The sequence below is a fragment of the Anabrus simplex genome, chromosome 2 (genome assembly GCF_040414725.1).
Source record: "Anabrus simplex isolate iqAnaSimp1 chromosome 2, ASM4041472v1, whole genome shotgun sequence".
NCBI classification, from domain to species: Eukaryota; Metazoa; Arthropoda; class Insecta; order Orthoptera; family Tettigoniidae; genus Anabrus; species Anabrus simplex.
In genome coordinates, this window is record NC_090266.1 from 18,255,712 (window position 1) to 18,279,865 (window position 24,154).

The window sequence follows — 24,154 nt, forward strand, 5'->3', positions numbered from 1 at the left end:
CTCTGATTCCACTTCTTTACACATATCATTGATATATATAAGAAAACATAAAGGTCCAATAATACTGCCTTGCAGAATTCCCCTCTTAATTATTACAGGGTCAGATAAAGCTTCACCTACTCTAATTCTCTGAGTTCTATTTTCTAGAAACATAGCCACCCATTCAGTCACTCTTTTGTGAAGTCCAATTGCACTCATTTTTGCCAGTAGTCTCCCATGATCTACCCTATCAAATGCTTTAGTCAGGTCAATTGCGATACAGTCCATTTGACCTCTTGAATCCAAGATATCTGCTATATCTTGCTGGAATCCTACAAGTTGAGCTTTAGTGGAATAACCTTTCCTAAAACTGAACTGCCTTCTTTCGAACCAGTTATTAATTTCAAAAACATGTCTAATATAATCAGAAAGAATGCTTTCCCAAAGCTTACATACAATGCATGTCAAACTTCAAATCAAATCAAATCAAATCAAAATCTCTTTATTTGCAAATGAGGTGTCTACCTCGGTGGCAAATGGTACACTAAAATACATTATTGTCAAGCACTTAATTTGAAATTAACAAGAGACGGAGAAAATTTTCCTAGAATACAATATTATACAATTTACGCTAATAATTTGTTCTATTAAACACACACATCATCCTTAATAAATTTATATTGTTTACAAAATTCTACTTATAATATCTTACAAACATAGTTAACTCATATACAGTATGTGAAATTACTTCTAATAATAATATACAACTGGTATAAGATTAAAATTAACATTGAATTTATTTACATATTTATATTTTACCCATTTTGGAAACTAAGTAGCATAACGACCTGCTGCGTCTTAACCAGAGCCCCTTTTGCCACCACTTTTCAGAGTTCCTGAAGGGTCTTCACAGCTACCGTAGCGGTCCCAGGGCCCTCGAAGTCTCCACTGTACTTCACCCTTACAGGCAGTCCCCTACTTTGGCTGTCCAAACTCCTTAGACCAAGGGATGGAATTAATTTAATCACACACATTTTTTATTTACAATATCCTGCACTGGTCGAATGCCCTCTAACATTTCATTTATTTTTTCTGTTGTTGTTTATTCTCTTCTTGAATATCTGTACAGATTTTGGAAAAGGATCAAACACTACCCCTGGTAAACTGTTCCACTCCTTCACGCCCTTCCCAATGAATGAAAATTTACCCCAATCGCTTCTGCTAAAATTCCTTCTAATTTTGTACTTGTGGTCAGTTCTACCAATATAATTATTTTCCAACTGAAGCCTCTCATGGATATCTCTCCATGCTTCTTCTCTTGTTTAGGCTCTATATAATCCTATAAGTCTAGTTTTCTCTCTTCTCTTACTTAAAGTTTCCCAACCAAGTTCCTTTAACATATCTGATACACTACTCTTTCTCCTGAAATCCCCTATTACAAACCTTGCTGCTTTCCTCTGCACACCATCTAGTTCTTTTATTAGGTATTCTTGGTGAGGATCCCAAACACAGTTTGCATATTCCAATAATGGACAAACCATACTTAAGTAACTTTTTTCTTTTAATTCTTTGTTGCATCCTTTAAGTAGCCTCATTATGACATGTAACGATCTGTATGCTTTCCCAACAATGTCATCAACATGACCCTTCCAGTGCAAATTACTTTCAAATCTCACACCTAAGTATTTGCACTTGCCATCTTTAGGGATAACTACCTCATCCAAAGTATATTCAAATTCAGTTTTAAAGCTCCTGTTTGTAAATGTTGTAACAGTTGATTTGCCTCCATTAATCTTCATATTACTTCCTTCAACCCATTCTTGGATACTCTCAAGGTCCCTTTGTAATTCTGAGCAATCCTCAATGTTATTTATTTCCCTATAAACAATTATGTCATCTGCATACAATCTTATTTTCGATGTTATATTGTTCCCTAAATCATTTGCGTATATTAAGAAAAGTAACGGACCGATTATATTACCCTGTGCAATTCCCTTCCAAACTTTCTCTACCTGTGATATATTATTTCCTACTTTGACTTTCTGAACCCTTGAATTTAGAAATGTTCTTATCCAACGTGTAACCCTTACGTCCAATCCTGTTCCCTTCAATTTCTTTAATAATATTCCACGTTCCACTCTATCAAAGGCTTTGGAAAGATCTATGGCTATGCAATCTAACTGACCTCCTGAATCCAATTGATCTGATATGTCCTGCTGAAATCCCACCAGTTGTGCCTCGCAAGAAAATTTCTTTCTAAATCCATACTAGCTCCTCATGAACCAATTTTTATCATCACATATCCCTCTGATGTACTTTGCTATTAAACTCTCCAGTCTTTTACAAACTATACTCGTCAGGCTGATTGGTCTGTAGTTCTGTGGTTTCCTTTTATCACCCTTTCCGTTATAAATTGGTATTATTATAGATTCCTTCCATTCCTTTGGTATTACACTATTATTTATGACATAGTCAAAGAGAAATTTTAAATAAGGCACTATGTACCACCCCATTGTCTTTAACACCTCCCCAGTAATTTGATCACTTCCTGCTGCTTTTCCTTGCTGAAGCAGTTGGATTTCTCTGAAAATATCTTCATTTGTGAATGAGAAGCTTCTTGTTTCCCTATGTGTCTCTCCATCTTCTGTTATGGTTTCCAAGTCCTGACAATCTTCTACTGAATCTCCGAATTCCCTACTAAAGAGGTTTGCTTTCTCAGTATCTGTTAAATAGTGTTCACTCCCTTCTCCCACCATTGTAGGAATTTGGATTCCTTTTCCTTTTTGATTCCTAATATATGAATACAGCTTTTTCCATTTCCCTTTGTGGTCATTACCCTCTTGAAAAATGCTATTCATCTAATTCTCTTTTGCTTCCTTTTTCACTCTATTCAGTTCTCTCATTAGCTGTTTTCTAGTTTCTCTATTCTCCCTACCCTCTTTGATTTTCCTGTTTACTATTCTACATTTTCTTTTTAATTTTCTTATTTCCCTTGTATAATAAACAGGGTCTGAGGTCATTTTACCCTTCTTAACAGGTACAAATCTCTTCTCTCCTTCCCAAATGATTCCTTTAAATTTAGCCCAAAGTGTATCCACATTACTCCCTTCACTTATCCAACAACTGAATTGTGATTTAAGGTAAGTCCTAAATTCATCAACTTTAGTTTTTCTGTATAATTTCTTGTCTTGTGTGACCCTCTTATTAAGCCTTTTTGGTAGCAGTCCTACATCCATTATTACAGCCTTATGGTCACCTATTCCTTCAATTACCTCAGTTTTATCAACAATTTCCCATGGTTTAAGCAAGAATACATCTAGTAAGTTATTGAGACGAGTCGGTTCTTGTACTACTTGCGTAAATCCTCCCTCCCAAGTTAACTTATTTGCCAGTTTCTGTTCATGGGCTTCACTTGCAGCTCCATTCCATTCAACTTCAGGCAAGTTTAGATCTCCCCCCATTATTACCATATCATTATTATTGTTTTTATGAGTATAATCTATTATTTTCTCAAATATTTCCATGTCTCTTTCCTCTCTTCCAGGCCTGTATGTTCCTATAATTCCCACCTCCTTCATATTATGACAAACTAATTTTATCCCTAATATTTCATCCTTTTCATCGGTAAACCATTCATGTGAACAGTAAGTTTCCTTCACCAGAATAAACACCCCCCCTCCCTTTTTATCTCCTCGGTCTCTACGATAGACTGTGTACCCTTCTGGAAATACTTCTCTATTACCCACCCCTTCTCTCAACCACGATTCCACTCCTATCACCACATCAGTCTCATAAGATTCCATCAATGTACCGAATTTTAATTGTTTATTTACTACACTCTGACAGTTTACCAAGAGCAATCTCAGACCCCCTTCCTCCCTAAAACTTGACTGTTGCAATTGGGTAACGTTTGACTCATGAGTTGAGAACGTCCCTGGAACACAGATCCTTGTACATAGATCTTGATTTAAGGGTCTGGGTTTTCTGGCAAGTTTCCCTGTATGTGCCAGTTTAGTGGTATGGGTTTTCTTAAGTACAGATTAGTTTGCAAATCTCTGTTGATAATTGTAGCAATTTGTCTACAGAGATTTGCTTTTCCATTACCATTCAGATGTAACCCATGCCTAGTGAACATTTGCCTGCCAAGACCTAAAGTATCTACTACATAGACATTTCTAAAACTCTTACATAATCTCTTGATTTTTATATTTACATCGTGTACAGCTTTGTTCACACACGAGTCCTCTAAAAGGTCATACCTAGGTGGCACATTAACTACAATTACTTTTGAGTCAGGTAGTTTGGAAATCTTACCTCTGAGAGTCGTAATTAGTTCCTCACCTTCATTTGCAGCAATGTCATTTGTACCACTCACAATCACCACATAATTGTCCTTCTCTAACACAGGATCACAACTTGAAAGGACGTCTTCAGTTTTGGCACCTGGTTTTATTAGTGCTAAAACCTCAGTTTCTGGATTCTGCAGCTCATCCTTGATGCCTTCTGAGATACCCCGGCCTTGACTGTCTGCGTAGATTTTACTTTCGGTTGGTTTTCTTCTTCTGGATTTAAAATTATTTGGAAAACTTGGTGTGTCTTCTTCTGGAACTTGATGCAGTAACTGAAATCTATTTTGGCACTGCAAAGAGTTTTTTCCCGGTTTTAAGTTGTACGTAGTTTCTCCCATATGTTTAACATTATGCCTAAAATGGCTACGCGTCACTTCCGTCCACGGCGATCTTTCTTCTCCAATGTCTTCTTTATCTTCCAGTTTCTTTATTCTGTCCTTTAAGCTTTCATTTTCATGTTTCAGAGCACATAAGTCTTCTTGTAGCACTCCTAAAATCTTAATTATAGTTTCGTATGTCTCTCTTTTTTTTGTTCTGCCTCACTATCAGTTTGTTTACACTTGGGACACAGCCACTCACTTTCTTCAATATCAGTCCTATTTACAATATTTGCACAACGAAAATGGTACCATTCATCACACTTAAGACACAGAATCCCATTTTTTACTACTCTTCTGCATTTGCCATATTTTTCACTGCAATTTACACCATTATCTACTACGGATATCACAGACTCAGACACAGTAGTCGCCATCTTACTTCCTGGCCTGTAATTTTCAGCTTTATGTCTATCACCCTTTCCTTTATATACAGGGGCTACTATAGCAACTCTCCATTCATTTGGCAAAGTTCCCTCATGCAAACAATAATCAAACAAGTACATCCGATATGGTACTATATCCCAACCCATTGTCTTTAGTATATCCCCCGAAACCTTATCAATTCCAGCTGCTTTTCAAGTTTCAACTTTTGTATCTTACTGTAAATGGCATTGCTGTCATAGGTAAATTTTTATACTTCTTTAGTATTAGTCACCTCCTCTATCTGGACATTAGCCTTGTAACCAACAATCTTTACATACTGCTGACTGAATACTTCTGTCTTTTGAAGATCCTCGCATACACACTCCCCTTGTTCATTAATGATTCCCGGAATGTCCTTCTTGGAACCTGTTTCTGCCTTAAAGTAGCTATACATACCCTTCCATTTTTCACTAAAATTAGTGTGGCCACCAATTATGCTTGCCATCATGTTATCCTTAGCTGACTTCTTTGCTAGATTCAATTTCCTAGTAAGTTCCTCCAATTTCTCCTTACTTCCACAGCCATTTCTAACTCTATTTCTTTCCAACCTGCACCTCCTTCTTAGTCTCTTTACTTCCCTCTTATAATATAGTGGATCTTTACCATTCCTTACCACCTTTTAAGGTACACACCTATTTTCACATTCCTCAACAATTGCTTTAAACCCACCCCAGAGTCTGTTTTAATTTTTTTTACTGTTTTCCACTGATCATAGTTATTTATTAAAAACTCCCTCATGCCTGTTTTATCAGCTATATGGTACTGCCTAATAGTCCTAATTTTAATCTCTTCCTTTCTTTCACATTTATTTTTAATTACCACAAAAACAGCTTCGTGATCACTAATACTGTCTATTACTTCGGTTTCTCTATAGAGCTCATCTTGTTTTACCAGCACCACATCTAGAATATTCTTCCCTTTAGTTGGTTCCATCACTTTCTCAATCAGGTGCCCTTACCATATTAACTTATTTGCCATTTGTTGGTCATGCTTCCTGTCGTTCGCATTACCTTCCCAATTGACAATTGGTAAATTAAGATCACCCGCTACGATCACATTCCTTTCCTTATCGTTCCCCACAAAGCTAATTTAAGTTTTCCCAAGCATTTTATGTTGCTTTATAATATGATAATAGGTGTGTTTTTAGCTGCCTTATAAATGTTTAGAGTTGTTTGTATTCCACATAGACTTTTCATTGGAGTGAAATGTCTTCCAATTTGCTGCTGACATTTCAGTTATGCATGCACTGGAATTAATAGAATGTCTTACATGTGTACCTACTCATAGTGAGATGTACTGGAATGCTGTACATACTGTGGGTCAAGCTACCGAAGCGACCTCTCTAAGGTTCAGATTTTGCATAATGTTTTAAAGCATCAAGGTGGCAACCAACTATGGCTAATGCTGAGAACTAGTGAAAATCATTCTTGAGCTTGCCTGAATTTCATTCAAACTGCTAGCTGAAGGTGCAGAATTTAGGTGCAAGAAATCTATTTGAAACAGTTCAACTGAAAATTAGATTATTATGTATCATTCATTTTCACATTAAAGGAGATTTCAAGGTAGGTAATACACGTTATACTCCTACAAGGCTCGTCAAACTCCATGTAGTCTTCCAACAGATTCACTCCCAATGAACAACACATTTGTGATGTCCTCGAGACAACTCGACCCTCTATAGGTGAATGGGGTTTCTAGTAGCTTCTACCTCCAGATCTTTCTGAGTATCTGTTCTAGCTTCCTCTTGAGCCCTAATAATTTGCTGGTCCTATTGTTTTGCTTGCTGCAGGCCCATCCACATTGTTGCTGCTGCATGAGATTTATTTTTGGCAGATGACCTAAGCTGAACTTCATTTTCATAATGTGAAAGCCTAAGAAATATCGAACTTAAAATATTACCTTAATTTCATAAATTCCCATTGACCAAGTAATAATTGTCACTTATAAATATATGTGTAGATATGACAATGCTGGACTTAAGCTAAGGCTAGAAGAATGGTGGAAAGAGAGAGGTATCAAAAACGGATATATGGTGAGCAAGGACCTGCAGCAAGGAGGTTGAAATATCTAGGATCAACCTTCAAGAAAGGTGGAAGTTGGGATTCTGAGGTTCTCATAGAATCCAGTGTGGAAAATGAGTGAAACAGCAATGAGAGAAATGGTTAAGACCAGCAGTAATGTGAATGCTAAGACGGATGAGTGGTCAGAATAAGGAAAGAGTGTCAGAATAGACCGAGGTTGTTCAGCCATTTGGAACAAAGAGCCAATAATTACATAAGAAAGACAATTTTGGGTTTGACAATCCAGGAAGAAGAATAAGGGAAAGAAAGAATTGGCAGACCCAAACTAAGTTGGGTGGTTAAAATAGCAAACTGAGAGGAATAGGCTGGAGAAAAGATGAAGCACTAAACACAGGTGTGGCAGAATAGAATAAAACAAGGTAATACCAACACCACACACAAATGGAAATAAAAGGCTTGTAAAGGAAGAAAAATAAGGAGACTAATATCGCAGTGATGAACTTGTAGCAACCCCATGAAGAAAGATGCCAGTTATCAGGAGAAGTTGCAAGTGATCATAACGTTGCGACTGACAATGACCGAAGTGTAAAGCGGTATATATTCAAACCACTGATGCACCAAAATGGAAATAACAAGAAAATTTAAGACCCAAGAGCACATGATTACTAGGATATTTGGAAATAAACCAAGTGATTCTTGAATAAAGTAGACTCAAATGTAGATAAATACAGGAAGAGTACTGAAAGTCACCCAACAAATGATAGCCTGTAGGCTGATCTCTAAGTGTCTAAGAGAACAAGGCAAGAAGTGTCACCAATAATCTGCTAGGCACATTTATTTGAAATAAATTATTTTAAATTATAAGATTTACAATACTGAAAACAGAGGGCAGGAAGACATTCTAACAGGTCTTGTCCATGTGAAAAGTGGCTGAATACAAAGCACAGAAAAGTAGGAAAGATCACAATATGAAGATAAAGTTGGAATTCAAGAGGACAAACTGGGGCAAATATTCATTTATAGGAAGGGGAGTTAGGGATTGGAATAACTTACCAAGGGAGACGTTCAATAAATTTCCAATTTCTTTGAAATCATTTAGGAAAAGGCTAGGAAAGCAACAGATTGGGAATCTGCCACCTGAGCGACTGCCCTAAATGCAGATCAGTATTGATTGATTGATTACCTCCTCTGCTGTGGATCTCTGCGCCCAACGTGCAGGATCACGTCCCCACACTTTATGTTCTTGAACACGTTGATGGCTTCTGTGTGCGTGAGGCCCTGTAGTGGTGTGCCATTCACAGCCAGGATCTCGTCACCTGGAACCAAAGTGAATATTGTGTCACAAAATCAAGAGTGAACATTCTACAGGAAAGACACAGAGGGGGGGGGGGAAGAACATAATATTATTTAAGTAAGAGTACATTAGTTTAGTTTTATTAGTTTCACTATTGCTAAACTCACACATGTTAAACAATGTAGTCGTCCAGTGCTTATCAAGCAATTTCAGTGCAAGAACAGCAAATGTAGGAAGATGACCAAGGCTATCAAGAACATACCCCATTAGCCATTCAAAATACGTTTGGGAAGGAAAGGTTTTGAATTTAGGAAATTTGTCAGGAAAGTATGAATGCTGAAGAGAGCTTTAGATAATATCAGTGATCACCTTAAATTGACGTTTTCTAGACCCAACAATGGACCATCAATCAATGTTAAAAACAAACTTGAAAAAGACTGATACACCATCCGAAAGAGCACACTGAAATATTTACAACCCTCGAATGTTACATCCTGTCGTGCATATATCTAAGAGTTTCAGGGCGGTAAAGGTGTATGGGTGGGGGTGCAATTGGAGCAAAGTTCTGGCATGATGTAATGGGAAGTGGGTGAGAGACAGTGAACATTAAATGCCTATTTTAATTTCTTTTAAATCATAATGCAGTAATCCCAAAACACGTGTTTAAGACAATTAAACATTAACCTGTGGTAGTATTGTAATCACATGAGGGATAAAAATATTCAAGGTAAACATTTAAACACTAAATGTATGAGTATGTATGGATTAAACAATTGCGTACTTACCAATAATGTGGCAGTCCAGTTTAATCCCCTTGAACTTATTCAGTCTCCTGTAAATTATAATGGAAATTAAGAAAAAATGTTCAAAACACAAAAGCTTCTTGCACCAGCTATATTTGAGTAAAGAAAGCTGATAATATTATTGTCCACCATAAAGAATTCGTAGGTACCAGTTCCTTTGCTAATACAATAGTCTATGCTATTTTCAAAACATTCATTTGTGCTAATCCGAACTGATAATTTTCACCAATGTCTATGTGACAGAAGGAAGCACGGTGAGCATTCTTGATTCTAGATCAATGACATGCATTCGAGAATATTGTTACGCTGTTGCAAGTTAACATATATATTATTTAAAACAACAAAATCACAGATATGTTGGTCTATTGTTTCGAAATTCAGAAAAAATGCCTGCCTAATGGTTGTCATTCAGAATTTGTTTTTGCTGGAATGATTTGCCCATTTAATTTCTCAGGTTTATTGTTATTTAATGAAAGTACTTCATGTATTAAATTATTACCTTTGTGAACCTTCCCTGCGAATCAAGTGACCTTACCACTGTGGGAAGGCTTCCGTGTCCCAGTGAAGCAGATAGTCAAGCTGCAGGTGCAACCATATCGGATAGGCATTTGTTGAGAGACCAGACTAACAAATGGTTCATCGAAAGGGGGGTAGCCGCCTTTTGAAAGTTTCAATTGCAGCAGTCTAGATGATTCACTGACATGGACTTGTAATAACACTTAACGTGGCTTAGCTGTACTGATACTGCTAGATGCCTGAAAGCAATGGCAAACTACAGCCGTAACTAACTCCCGAGGACATGCAGTTGTTTCTGTATGAATGATGTATTGATGATGGCTTCCTCCTGGATAAAATGTTCCCAAGGTAAAATAGTCTCCACTCGGATCTACGGGTGGGGGCTACACAAGAGGGGGTGATCTACACGAAGATGGATACTGACGTTTTGTGAGTCGGAGCGTAGAGTGTTAGAAATTTGAGTCATTATGGTAGATTAGAGAATCTGAAAAGGGAGATGGATAGACTAAAGTTGGATGTAGTTGTTTTAAATAAAATGCGTTGGCAATAAGAGCAGGTTTTCTGGTCATGTGACTACATAATTATCAACACAAAATCAAACGGGCAGGAGTTGGTTTAATAATGAATAAGAAAATAAGGCAGCGGGTATGTGCTATGACCAGCGTAGTGAAAGGTTTATTGTTGTCAACATAAACACCGAACCAATGCCAACTACAATAGTGCAGGTCTATATGCCTGGTAGTTCAGCAGATGATGAAAAATTGAAAGAATATATGAAGATATATCATACAATATGTAAAAGGTGATGAGAATCTAATTTTTGATGGGAGACTGGAATGCAGTGGTAGGCCAAAGAAGAGAAGGTAATACAGTATTATAGTTTATTATTTTCATGTCTGTATTGATAATGCTCATGATTGTAAGACAGGGATAATTCGACCCATCCCTAACTTGCAATCATAGGTAATACAGTAGAATATGGATCAGGACAGTTGAATTCTGCACCAATCACAATTTAGTTCTTTTTTTTTTTTTTTGCTAGTTGTTTTACGTCGCACCGACACAGATAGGTCTTACGGCAACGATGGGATAGGAAAGGGCTAGGAGTGGGAAGGAAGTGGCCGTGGCCTTAATTAAGGTACAGCCCCAGCATTTGCCTGGTGTGAAAATGGGAAACCACGGAAAACCATTTTCAGGGCTGCCGACAGTGGGGTTCGAACCTACTATCTCCCGAATACTGGATACTGGCCACACTTAAGCGACTGCAGCTATCGAGCTCGGTAATTTAGTTCTTGCTAGTACTTGGTTCAAACACCAAAAACGATGGCTGTATACGTGGACAAGACCTGGAGACACTGGAAGGTATCAAATATATTTCATTATGATTAGGCAGAGATTCAAAAACCAGGTGTTGGATAGCAAGAATTTCCCAGGAGCAGACGTGGACTCTAACCACAACTTGTTGGTCGTGAAATGCCACCTGAATTTGAAGAAATTGAAGAAAGGAAGAAATGCAAGGAGATGGGATCTAGACAGGTTGAAAGAAAGAGAGTGAGGGACTGTTTCCAGGAACATGTAAAACAAGGACTAAATGAAAAGGCTCAAGGAAATATAACAGAGGAACAATGGACAGTCGTGAAGAAGGAGGGCTGCTGAAGAAATGTTAGGAAGAAAGGAAAGATCAACTGCGAATCAATGGATAACTCAGGAGATATTAGGCCAGGTTGATGATGACTGATTGATGAATGATAAAAAAGAATGCAAAAAAATGAAGAAGGCAAGAAAGAATACAGGCATTTAAAGAATGAAGTAGATAGAAAGTGGAGTACAGCTAAGGAAGAATGGCTGAAGGAGAAGTACAAGGATGCTGAAGGTTGTGTGCGCCTAAGAAAGATAGATGCTGCATACAGGAAAATCGAGGAAATCTTTGGGGAAAGAAGACTAGGTGTATGAATATTAGGAGCTCAGATGGAAAATCACTTTAAGGGAAAAAAGACGAGCCAGAAATATGGCAGAAATATATCCAACAGTTATATCAAGGTAAAAACATAGATAATATGGTTTTGGAACTGGAAGAAACTGTTGATGCTGATGAAATGAGAGGTCCAATCTTGAAATCAGAATTTGACAGAGCTTTGAGAGACCTAAATAGGAACAAGGCATCTGGAATTGATGACATTCCCTCTGAATTACTGACTGCCTTAGGAGAAACCAGCATGGCAAGGTTATTCCATTTAGTGTGTAAGATGTATGAGACAGGAGAAGTGCCATCCTTTTTTGGCAGAACGTTGTTATACCTATTCCCAAAAAATCCAGTGCTGACAAATGTGAAAACTACCACACGATTAGTTTAGTATCTCATGCCTGCAAAATGTTAAGAGGTATTATTTACAAAGGACTGGAAAGGGACATTCAAACTGAGTTGGAGAGAAGAGAATATCAATTTGGCTTCAGAAGAAATGTAGGCACATGTGAAGCAATCCTGAATTTACGTCTGATTTTAGAGGATCAAGGAGGACAAGTCCAAGTAAATGGCATTCAGCAGTATGTAAAGGTAGTTGGTTACAAGGATATTGTCCAGATTGAGGAGGTGACTAATGCTAAAGAAGTATTAAAATTTACATATGATAACAATGACATTTACAATAAGATACAAAGGTTGAAAACTAGAAAAGTGGTTGGAATTGGTAAGATTTCTGGGGTTGTGCTAAAGACAATGGGATATAGTACCATATTTGAAGTACTTATTTGATTATTGTTTGCATGAAGGAGCTATACCAAATGAATGGAGAGTTGTTGTAGTAGCCTCTGTGTATAAAGGAAAGGGTGATAGACATAAAGCTGACAATTAAAGGCCAGTAAGTTTGACATGCGTTGCATGTAAGCTTTGGGAAGTATTAGTTCCGATTATATTAGACATGTCTGCAAAATTAATAACTGGTTCAATAGAAGGCTCAACTTGTAGGATTTCAGCAAAAGAGAGAAGATATCATGGATTCAGGAGGTCAAATGGACTGTATTGCGATTGACCTGTCTAAAGCATTTGATAGGGTAGATCATGGGAGACTACTGGCAGAAATGAGTGCAATTGGACTAGACAAAAGAGTGACTGAATGGGTTGCTCTATTTCTAGAAAATAGATCTCAGAGAATTAGAGTAGGTGAGGCTTTATCTGACCCTGTAATCATAAAGGGGGGAATTCCTCAAGGCAGTATTTTTGGACCTTTATGTTTTCTTATATATTGTGATTGCCTCGACAAAACTTCCTATGTGATAATATTTTTTAAGGTATACTGACCCAAAGCACATACATTATGAAGAGCGAGAATGCCTTAACAATATTCACACAATATTGCACCTTAGATGACAGAACCTTATCGGCCAAAGTTCTAAGCTAAAATATTTGACATGGGAGATTTTGTCCTGGCAGCGATGATATATAAATGATATGAGTAAAGAAGTGGAATGGGAGATAAGGCTTTCTGCAGATGTTATTCTGTAGAGAGTAATAAATAAGTTACAAGATTGTCAGCAACTGCAAAATGACCTTGATAATGTTGTGATATGGACAGCAGGCAGGGTTAAAAGTCAGGCTGTGAGTTTCATAAATAAGGAAAGTTCTCTCTGTTTTAAGTGCTGCATTGTTGGGGTGAAAGTTCCTTTTGGGGATCATTCTAAGTATCTAGGTGTTAATATAAGGAAAGATCTTCATTGGGGTAATCACATAAATGGGATTATAAATAAAGGGCACATATCTCTGCATACGGTTACGAGGGTGTTTTGGGGGTTGTAGTAAGGATGTAAAGGAGAGGGCATATAAGTCTCTGGTAAGACCCCAACTAGAGTATGGTTCCAGTGTATGGGACCCTCACCAGGATTACCATGAACTGGAAAAAATTCAAAGAAAAGCAGCGCGATTTCTTCTAGGTGATTTGCAACAAAAGAGTAGCGTTACAAAAATGTTGCAAAGTTTGGGCTGGGAAGACTTGGGGGAAAGAAGATGAGCTGCTCGACTAAATGGTATGTATCAAAGTATGTTACAAGTGTTATTTTTTTATCCACCTGAGGGGAATAGGTGGATATTAAAATAACACTTGTAACATTCTTTGTATTTATGTACATTTCAATACAGACCTAACATGAGAATTATAACGTGCAAATGGTATGTTCCAAGCTGTCAGTGGAGAGATGGCGTGGGATGACAGTAGACAAATAAGTTTGAGTGGTGTCTTTAAAAGAAGGAAAGATCACAATATGAAGATGAAGTTGAAATTTAAGAGGACAAATTGGGGCAAATATTTGTTAATAGGAAGGGGAGTTGGGGACTGGAATAACTTACCAAGGGAGATGTTCAATAAATTTCCAATTTCTTTGAAATCATATAAGAAAAGGCTAGGAAACAACAGATAGGGAATACAGTCCTGTCTAGGTTAGAATCATGGTTCAGGAAAAACAAATAAACATTGAACTTAAAAAAAGATCCAATACATGGAATTCAAAGCATCTAACTACCATGAAAAACTGCTAAAAAACCAACCTTATATTAAACGCAAATGCAATTGAAAATACATACATACATACATACATACATACATACATACATTATCATTATAGACTGTTATGCCTTTCAGCATTCAGTCTGCAGGCCTCTGAAATTTACTAAACGTCGCCACAATCCTCGATTTGCAACTAGTGTTGTGGCCTCATTTAGTTCTATACCTCTTATCTTTAAACCGTTAGAAACCGACTAACGGTCGTCGTCTTGGTCTACTTCTACTTCTCTTACTCTCCATAGCAGAGTCCATTATTCTCCTAGGTAACCTAACCTCCTCCATTCGCCTCACATGACCCCACCACTGAAGCAGGTTTATGCGTACAGCTTCATCCATCGAGTTCAATCCTAAATTAGCCTTTATCTCCTCATTTCGAGTACCCTCCTGCCATTGTTCCCACCTGTTTGTACCAGCAGTCATTCTTGCTACTTTCATGTCTGTTACTTCTAACTTATGAATAAGATATCCTGAGTCCACCCAGCTTTTACTCCCGTAAAGCAAAGTTGGTCTGAAAACAGACCGATGTAAAGATAGTTTCGTCTGAAAGCTCACTTCCTTCTTACAGAATACTGTTGATTGCAACTCCCAGCTCACTGCATTAGGTTTACTACACCTTGATTCAATCTCACTCACTATATTACCATCGTGAGAGAACACACAACCTAAATACTTGAAATTAACGAACTGTTCTAGGTTTGTACCATATTTTATTTTATATTCATCTGTGCAAATGTTATAGTGTGTTTTTAAAGTTATTTTTAAGTCATATTTCATATGCATCCATGCAGATGTTATAGTGTGTATAAAGTTGTTTTAGGGTTTTATAGTGTTTGCCCGATTTGACTTTGTGGCTGATGATGGCACATATCTGGTGCCGAAACTAGTACCTCATTTGAACGATATGTGATTCTTTCACATTAATAAATATCTTTGCATTGAATAGGAGGAACCCTCTTAATTTTTAAATATTGTCATCCCACTTCAATACGGATCATGAAATTTCTAAATATTAATTGTATCACCAATCCGACATTCAATTCTGTTGAATTTCTTACCCACTGACATCAATTTAGTCTTCGAGAGGCTAATTTTCATACCATACTCATTGCATCTATTTTCAAGTTCCAAGATATTAGACTGTAGGCTTTCTGCACAATCTGCCATTAAGACCAAGTCGTCAGCATAGGCCAGACTGCTTACTACATTTCCACCTAACTGAATCCCTCCCTGCCATTTTATACCTTTCAGCAGATGATCCATGTAAACTACGAACAGCAAAGGTGAAAGATTACAGCCTTGTCTAACCCTTGTAAGTACCCTGAACTAAGAACTCATTCTACCATCAATTCTCACTGAAGCCCAATTGTTAACATAAATGCCTTTGTTTGATTTTAATAATCTACCTTTAATTCCATAGTCCCCCAGTATGGCAAACATCTTTTCCCTCGGTACCCTGTCATGCTTTCTCTAGATCTACGAAACATAAACACAACTGCCTATTCCTCTCGTAGAATTTTTCAATTACCTGGGGCATACTGAAAATCTGATCCTGACAGCCTCTCTGTGGTCTGAACCACACTGGTTTTCAACCAACTTCCTCTCAACGACTGATCGCACCCTCCCTTCCAAGATGCCAGTGAATACTTTGCCTGGTATACTAATCAATGAGATACCTCGATAGTTGTTGCAATCCTTCCTGTTCCCTTGCTTATAGATAGGTGCAATTACTGCTTTTGTCCAATCTAAAGGTACCTTACCAATACTCCACGCTAATTTTACTACTACCACAAAATTTTTAAGTGTAAAATTTTTAGGTGTCCATATAGATGAAAATTAAGATGGGATTGTCATATTAAAAAAATAGCTAAGTCTCTGTTTGCTTTGCCTTAACGATTTTGTCTAATAGTTGCAGTGAAGAATATGTAATAATAGCATATTTTGGATATTATCATTCAGTCATCACTTATGTATTGGTCTTTGGGGCTGCTACAAATCAAATCTTGATGTTATTTTTCAAATACAGACACGAGCTATCAGAATGTTATGGAGACGTAACAGGTTAAATCATTGGAGACCATTATTTAAGAGACTAAGGATACTCCCAGTAACAAGCATATACATCATGCAATGCATTCTACACGTGAAATAAAATATTGATCACTTCAGAAAGAATTTTGACAATCACAATTAGAAGATGCGAACAGAAATAATATTTTTATTGAGTACAAGAGTAAAACCATTGCCTTGAGACATGCAGAATCAGACTATATAATAAGCTCCCAAATAAGATTAAAGATATTAGTCCCATCAGTTCATTTACCACAGCTTTAAAAAATCTCCTGCTGAGTAGCTGCTTCTAGAGTACAGAGGAATACATGATGAAGTGTTGGTAATGATGCTATTACTTATTAACTTGTAAACGTTCTTAATATCTAGTATATAGCCTTAAAAATATGTTAATGTCACATTGATTATGTACATATTATTAACACCACACCAATAGATTTTTATTTGTATATTGGTTATTAATATTATTTATTATTTAAAAGAATTAAGATGTGCTGTCCTAAGATTGAGGTATTTGGTGTTCCTTTTTCTTCTTTTTCAAAATGTTCATTATTGTGCACATATCATTTTTAGTATAAGGAAATCACTCTACAACTCCTATACCGGATACTGTTCGCATATTTCAAAATATGTAATTGTATAGTCTATGGAAGCTAAATGAATGAATGCCAGCTGGGCGACTGCCCTAAATGCAGATCATTATTGATTGATTGATTGATTGATTGTAGATCTAGAAAAAGCATTCAATAATGTTGGACCAAGCTGTTTGAGATTCTGAAGGTGATCGGGAACAGATACTGATAAAGAAGAATTATCTACAATCTGTGTAAAATGCAGTCTGCAGTGACAAGAATCGAGAGCTTTGAAAAGAAGCAGCAATCTAGATAGAAGTGTGGCTAGGCTGCAGTTTGCCCCTCCCCCCTCCTTCCTTTTCAGGGTTTATATAGAAAAGGGTGTAATGGAAATGAAAGTGGAATTTGGAAAGAGAATCACAATCCAAAGAGAGGAAATGAAATTGTTATTTTATCTGAGACTGCAGAAGATCTACAGAAATTCTTGAATGGTATAAATTAAGTCCAAAACAAAAGTAATGGAGTGTGGACGAATGAAGTCAGGTGATGCAGGAAATATTAGATTAGGAAATGAAGTCTTAAAGGAAATAGGTGAATATTGTTACTTGGGCAGTAAAATAACTGACAATGGGAAAAGTAAAGAAAAGCCAAGAATAATGGCCAAGAGGACTCATTGTGCTGACCACATGACACCTCGTAATCTGCAGGCCTTCAAGCTGAGTAGCAGTCGCTGTTGTGCCATGGGGTTTCGTTTGGTAACGTGCTTTTTTAATTTTCTCTCTCTCTCGTTTTTCTTAGAGGTGTGTATTTAATTTGTTTGTTCGACTGACTGAAAAGTTTTCAACTCACATTCAACTGTGACGTAAGCAAATAGGGTCTGCTTTTGAAATATCTTCCTTAAAACTGTACAACTGCGAATTGCGCTTCAGTCGAGGATATCTGTTTTTCACAGAGTTCCATGATAAGTGAGGAAATGTTTGCTTTGGCTTCTGCGTCTTTGCACGCAACCATGTGGTTCTTCTTCTTCTTTCCTTCATGGGGCCTCTAAATATTAGCTCCTAATTAGCATCGACCTCTAAGATCTTTTGCTACCATGTTTTCCATTCATTCCCACCTAGATATACCTGCTCCCTTCACAAAGCTGCAGGTTGTTCTTATTGAGTCTTCTTGGATTTCTTCTCTCTCTCCACCTGGTAGGTAGTCCTAGAGTGGAGAAACTGATTCTACCCAGCGTCTCATATTCGAAAAGTATGTTTTCAGCTGATTCCTCTGCTTCATTGCATTTCCTACATAGCCTATATTGTCCCTTATTACTCCAATTCTATGTAGGTGTTTTTTCAGATGGCAGTGTCCTGTCAACAGTCCTACTACCTATCTTATATTTTCTCTGCTGAGTTTTAACAGTTCTTTAGTATGCATCTTGTTTGGTCCTTTTATCAGTTCCTTTCTAAACCTACATCCTGGAGTATTTTTCCAGTTCTTCATTTGTTTCTTCTGTACCCATTTTCCTATGTAGTGTCGGGCATGTCCATAGGAAATCCCACATACAGGTTCTGGGCCTACAAAATGTGTTTCTGCCCCTTTCCTGGCCAGTTTATCTGCCTTTTCATTTCCTTCTATACCTGCATGCCCTGGTACCCATATTATTTTGACAATGTTGTACTTTGAGAGCTTCAGGAGAAGTGAATGGCATACATACATACATTAACATTATAGACTGTTATGCCTTTCAGCGTTCAGTCTGCAAGCCTCTGAGAATTTACTAAACGACGCCACAATCCTCGACTTGCAACTAGTGTTGCGGCCCCATTTAGTTCTATACCTCTTATCTTTAAATCGTTAGAAACCGAGTCTAACCATCGTCGTCTTGGTCTCCCTCCATACCAGAGTCCATTATTCTCCTAGGTAACCTATCCTCCTTCATTCGCCTCACATGACCCCACCACCGAAGCCGGTTTATGCGTACAGCTTCATCCATCGAGTTCATTCCTAAATTAGCCTTTATCTCCTCATTCCGAGTACCCTCCTGCCATTCTTCCCACCTGTTTGTACCAGCAATCATTCTTGCTACTTTCATATCTGTTACTTCTAACTTATGAATAAGATATCCTGAGTCCACCCAGCTTTTGCTCCCGTAAAGCAAAGTTGGTCTGAAAACAGACCGATGTAAAGATAGTTTTGTCTGGGAGCTGACTTCCTTCTTACAGAATACTGCTGATTGCAACTGCGAGCTCACTGCATTAGCTTTACTACACCTTGACTCAATCTCACTTACTATATTACCATCCTGGGAGAACACACAACCTAAATACTTGAAATTATCGACCTGTTCTAGCTTTGTATCACCGATCTGACATTCAATTCTGTTGAATTTCTTACCCACTGACATCAATTTAGTCTTCGAGAGGCTAATTTTCATACCATACTCATTGCACCTATTTTCAAGTTCCAAGATATTAGACTGCAGGCTTTCGGCACAGTCTGCCATTAAGACCAAGTCGTCAGCATAGGTCAAACTGCTTACTACATTTCCACCTAACTGAATCCCACCCTGCCATTTTATGCCTTTCAGCAGATGATCCATGTAAACTATGAACAGCAAAGGTGAAAGTTTACAGCCTTGTCTAACCCCTGTAAGTACCCTGAACCAAGAACTCATTCTACCACCAATTCTCACTGAAGCCCAATTGTCAACAAAAATGCCTTTGATTGATAATAATCTGCCTTTAACTCCATAGTCCCCCAGTATGGCGAACACCTTTTCCCTCGGTACCCTGTCATATGCTTTCTCTAGATCTACGAAACATAAACACAACTGCCTATTCCTCTCGTAGAATTTTTCAACTACCTGGGGCATACTGAAAATCTGATCCTGACAGCCTCTCTGTGGTCTGAAACCACACTGGTTTTCATCGAACTTCCTCTCAACGACTGATCGCACCCTCCCTTCCAAGATGCCAGTGAATACTTTGCCTGGTATACTAATCAATGAGATACCTCTATAGTTGTTGCAATCCTTCCTGTTCCCTTGCTTATAGATCGGTGCAATTACTGCTTTTATCCAATCTGAAGGTACCTTACCAACACTCCACGCTAATTTTAGTACTCTATGAAGCCATTTCATCCCTGCCTTCCCACTATACTTCACCATTCAGGTCTAATTTCATCTATTCCTGCTGCCTTATGACAATGGAGTTTATTTACTATCCTTTCCACTTCCTCAAGCATAATTTCACCAACAACATTTTCTTCCTCCCCATGAGCAGAAAGGTTTCCCTGCTGCTTGACCTAGCCTTTCCAGGTTGTTACCAAAATCTTCCCATGACTTCTTTTTGGATTCAACAACTATTTGTTTCGCTCTGTTTCTTTCATCTATGTACAAATCCCTGTCTGCCTCGGCCCTTGTTTGGAGCCATTTCTGATAAGCCTTCTTTTTACGTTTACAGGCTGCTCTCACTTCATTATTCCACCAAGATGTTCGCCTTTTCCCATCTTTACACACAGTTGTTCCTAGGCATTCCCTTGCTATTTCTACTACAGCATCCCTGTATGCCACCCATTCACTTTCTATATCCTGAACCTGCTTACTGTCTACTGTTCGAAACTTCTCACTAATCATATCCATGTACTTCTGTCTAATTTCCTCGTCCTGGAGATTTTCTACCCTTATTCATTTGCAGACAGATTTCACTTTCTCTACCCTAGGCCTAGAGATACTTAGTTCACTACAGATCAGATAGTGGTCTGTATCATCGAAAAATCCCTGGAAAACTCGTACATTCCTAACAGATTTCCTGAATTCAAAGTCTGTTAAGATATAGTCTATTATGGATCTGGTCCCCCTAGCCTCCCATGCGTAGCGGTGAATAACCTTATGCTTGAAGAATGTATTCGTAACAGCTAAACCCATACTAGCACAGAAGTCCAGGAAACGCTTCCCATTCCCATTAGCTTCCATATCTTCCCCACATTTACCAATCACCCTCTCATATCCTTCAGTTCTATTCCCAACTTTCGCATTAAAATCGCCCATTAGCACTATTCTACCCTTGCTGTTGACCCTGACCACGATGTCACTCAATTCTTCATAAAACTTGTCAACTTCATCCTCATCTGCACCCTCACATGGTGAATACACGGACACAATTCTTGTCCTAATTCCTCCAACTGACAAATCTACCAACATCATTCGCTCCTTTACGTGCCTAACAGAAACTATGTTGCGTAGTGAATGGCAATAACAGACAATTCTGGATATCATCCGGACTGCTTCTAGTGCCTTAATGGCCGCTTGGCTATCCATAAAAATTAAAATGTTCTTATTGCTACAGTTCATTTTCAGATTTTCTTCAAGACATTTTGTGATAAGTATCACTTCCGCTTGAAAGACTGTATATGTAGTGTGTTTGCCCAGGCTCATCTGGATTGAGGTCTTCTCCCGTTGATCTCTTCTCCTGTGCCATCCTCGGTCTTTCAGCCATCAGTACACCACAGTATACCTTCTTGTTCAGTATTCCATTTGTAGATATTCCAGTCTTCTTTTTTATTATCTGGGTCTCAAACTGTTTTTCAAAGTTTTACTTTCATATCTTATGATCAGAAGGCATGTGTAGAACTTCCTCTGTTATTACTCTGTTAATTTTACAGTGTCCTAGATTGGGTTTTTGTGCATTCCAGCACTTTGATTGTGCCAATCTATATGAACTCATTCTAGCCTGTCCTTTTATGAAATTGCATAATGATGGGAGGTCTAGTAATGTATTCAAGGCTTCTGTTAGCGTAGTTCTCATAAGCCCAGTTATGGCTATGCATGCCATTCTCTGTAGGCTATCCAATATACTACTGACTTTTCCGTGGCTTACTTTCTGCCACCAGATGATTGCAGCATAGGCCATCAACGGTCTAATGATTATTGTATATATCCACATTACCATTGATGGTCTTAGGCCCCATGCCGTCCCGACGGTTCTTTTACATGCATACAGCAACTTCTTGGCCCGGGTTATGTTCCTTTCTATATGTGGATTCCTGGTTAGATTTTTATCTAACACTACACCTAGGTGCAGTGCCTGTTCTTGCCAAAGAGCTTCAGTGCTCTCTTTCCCTCTAATTTCCTTCTTGTAAAAGGGACCAGAGTAATCTTGTTCGGGTTGACTGATAATTGTTCTTCCTGACACCAGTTCTCCACATGGTTAAGTGATCTTTGCATGAGGTCCTGAATAACACTCATCACCTTACCTCGTACCACAATTACTAGGTCATCTGCGTATCCTTGTGTATAAAAATCTGGTACGTAGAGCATAGCTATGATTTTGTTCACCATGAGGTTCCACAGCAGAGGAGAAAGAACTCCTCCCTGAGCACAGTCTCGGGTGGCCCTAACCGTCAATGTTTCTTCAAACAGACTTGCTTTCATCTTCCTTCCATCTAACATGGATTTAATCTATTTGACGACGGTTATACTCACCTTGCTTTTTTCCAATGCTTTGATCATAGAGTCATAGGTTGTATTGCCTGAAGGTTCCTTCTATATCTACAAATACTGCCAGGAAATTTCTTTATATTCCAGTCTTTCCTCTAGTTTACAAACCAACTGGTGGTATGCTTACTTCAGTGGATCTTCCAGGTCTATATGCAAACAGATTTTCATGAAACATTGAGTTCAGTTGCACCATTCTTCTCATATATTTATCCAGAATTTTCTCCGTTGCTTTCAGCATGAGGGAGGTTAATCATAATGATCTGTATGCTTTGGCTTGGGCATAATTTGCCCTTCCAGGCTAAAGCTAGACTAGCTCTGAAAACGTCCATCAGCGCATTGACGAGTATCTCCCGTCCTTCCTGTAGGAGTATTGCAAGTATCTCATCTGGCCCCAGAGCCTTTATAGGGTGAAATGTGTCTATTGCCCATTTTACAGTTCCAGTCTGCTCTTCGAGCTCCGGTCTCTGTTCAAACCGTTTCTTCTTCTGTCATCTCCTCAGCCTCAGAAAAGCAACACACCATTAGTATCTCCAGAGTGTCCCTCCCCGCCTGTGTAAATGACCCATCTGCTTTCTCCAGTGTCCCCACTTGATTTACATGGGTTGCTTTCAGAACTTTCTGGAGCCTTGCCGTTTCAATGTGTAATCCCACTCTCTCACAGAACAGTCTCCAAAATTTTCTTTTTGCTTTCCATATCTCTACGTTTTACTCAGTGAGTTTCCTATGATATACGTACCACATACCATTTCTCGATGATATTCTACCCAGTCTAGGCATAAATACTGTTACAACTTAAGAAATGAAAAATGAAAATATTATGAGAAGTGTTTTAATTTGCTGTTATTATATTGTTCAGACAGGCATTCTTTACACAAATCACCAATCATTTTTCAAAATGGTCACCTGTGGCACTGTTACAGGCTCTGAGTCTCTGTCGCTACTCGTCTGTGGTGGAACGGAGGATATCCAGGGGGAAAACCACCCCTGCTGACAATAAGGAATGCTTTAAACTTCCAATGGTGGGGTGTCTCTTCTTGTAGACAATGACCTCAAGCACGGACCACAGTCGGTAGTCCAAAGGGTTAAGGTCCGGACTGCTACTGGGCCAATCTTCAGTTAAAATGAAGTCGGGGCATGACGCTGAAGCTACCCTTGAGTTGACCTAGCCTTGTGGGCTGGAGCAGAATCCTTCCCTATAGGCTCCAAAATGGTGCTTTCGTATACTCTGGCACTGGTTTTAACATCCTTTTTGCAGAAATGCAGCTGGGTGGTGCCAGAATAACTCATCCCTCTGGGCCCTCTGAACTTTCGGAACATTTTTAGAGGCTTCCCAAGATGATGATCATGCATAAACCCTGTCATTTTGCACATTGAAAGATACTTCAATAGTGAATACCTTTCCATTGGTGAAGAGAATGTTTCAATGACCATTTTGTGTGTAACGCTGCAGGAGACATCGACATTTAAGCACTCTCAGCTTCTTTAGGATTGTGTCAAGGTAATGTCGTGTCCTCTGACAGAAGCCTTGACAATGACCTTTTTGAAATGTTCATTTGACGGGCCATGATATCCTGCTTCCGCTACGCATTTTGCCGAATACGAGCTGCCACTGCTTTTTTTTGCTGGAGTCCTGACACTGTGTGGGCGACCCTCCCTTGGATGATCCTGTATAGTACCAGTTGCAGTGTATCGCTCAATAGTCCGGTACACAAACA

General features: G+C 38.4%; 1 protein-coding gene across 6 annotated transcripts in view; it reads right to left on the reverse strand.

Moving 5' to 3' along the window:
* Positions 1–24,154, reverse strand: part of LOC136863890 (uncharacterized) — a 446,082-nt gene that overhangs the window by 60,214 nt on the left and 361,714 nt on the right. For 4 of the 6 annotated variants that reach the window (XM_067140290.2, XM_067140285.2, XM_067140289.2 and 1 more), the window contains one exon: positions 8,336–8,468. The exons of 1 other annotated variant lie outside the window; for it this stretch is intronic. In XM_067140290.2, coding sequence (XP_066996391.2) covers positions 8,336–8,468 — 133 coding nt within the window. Of the gene's footprint in view, positions 1–8,335; positions 8,469–9,231; positions 9,279–24,154 lie in introns of those variants that run through there. One more of the 6 variants, XM_067140288.2, reaches the window with a different exon arrangement.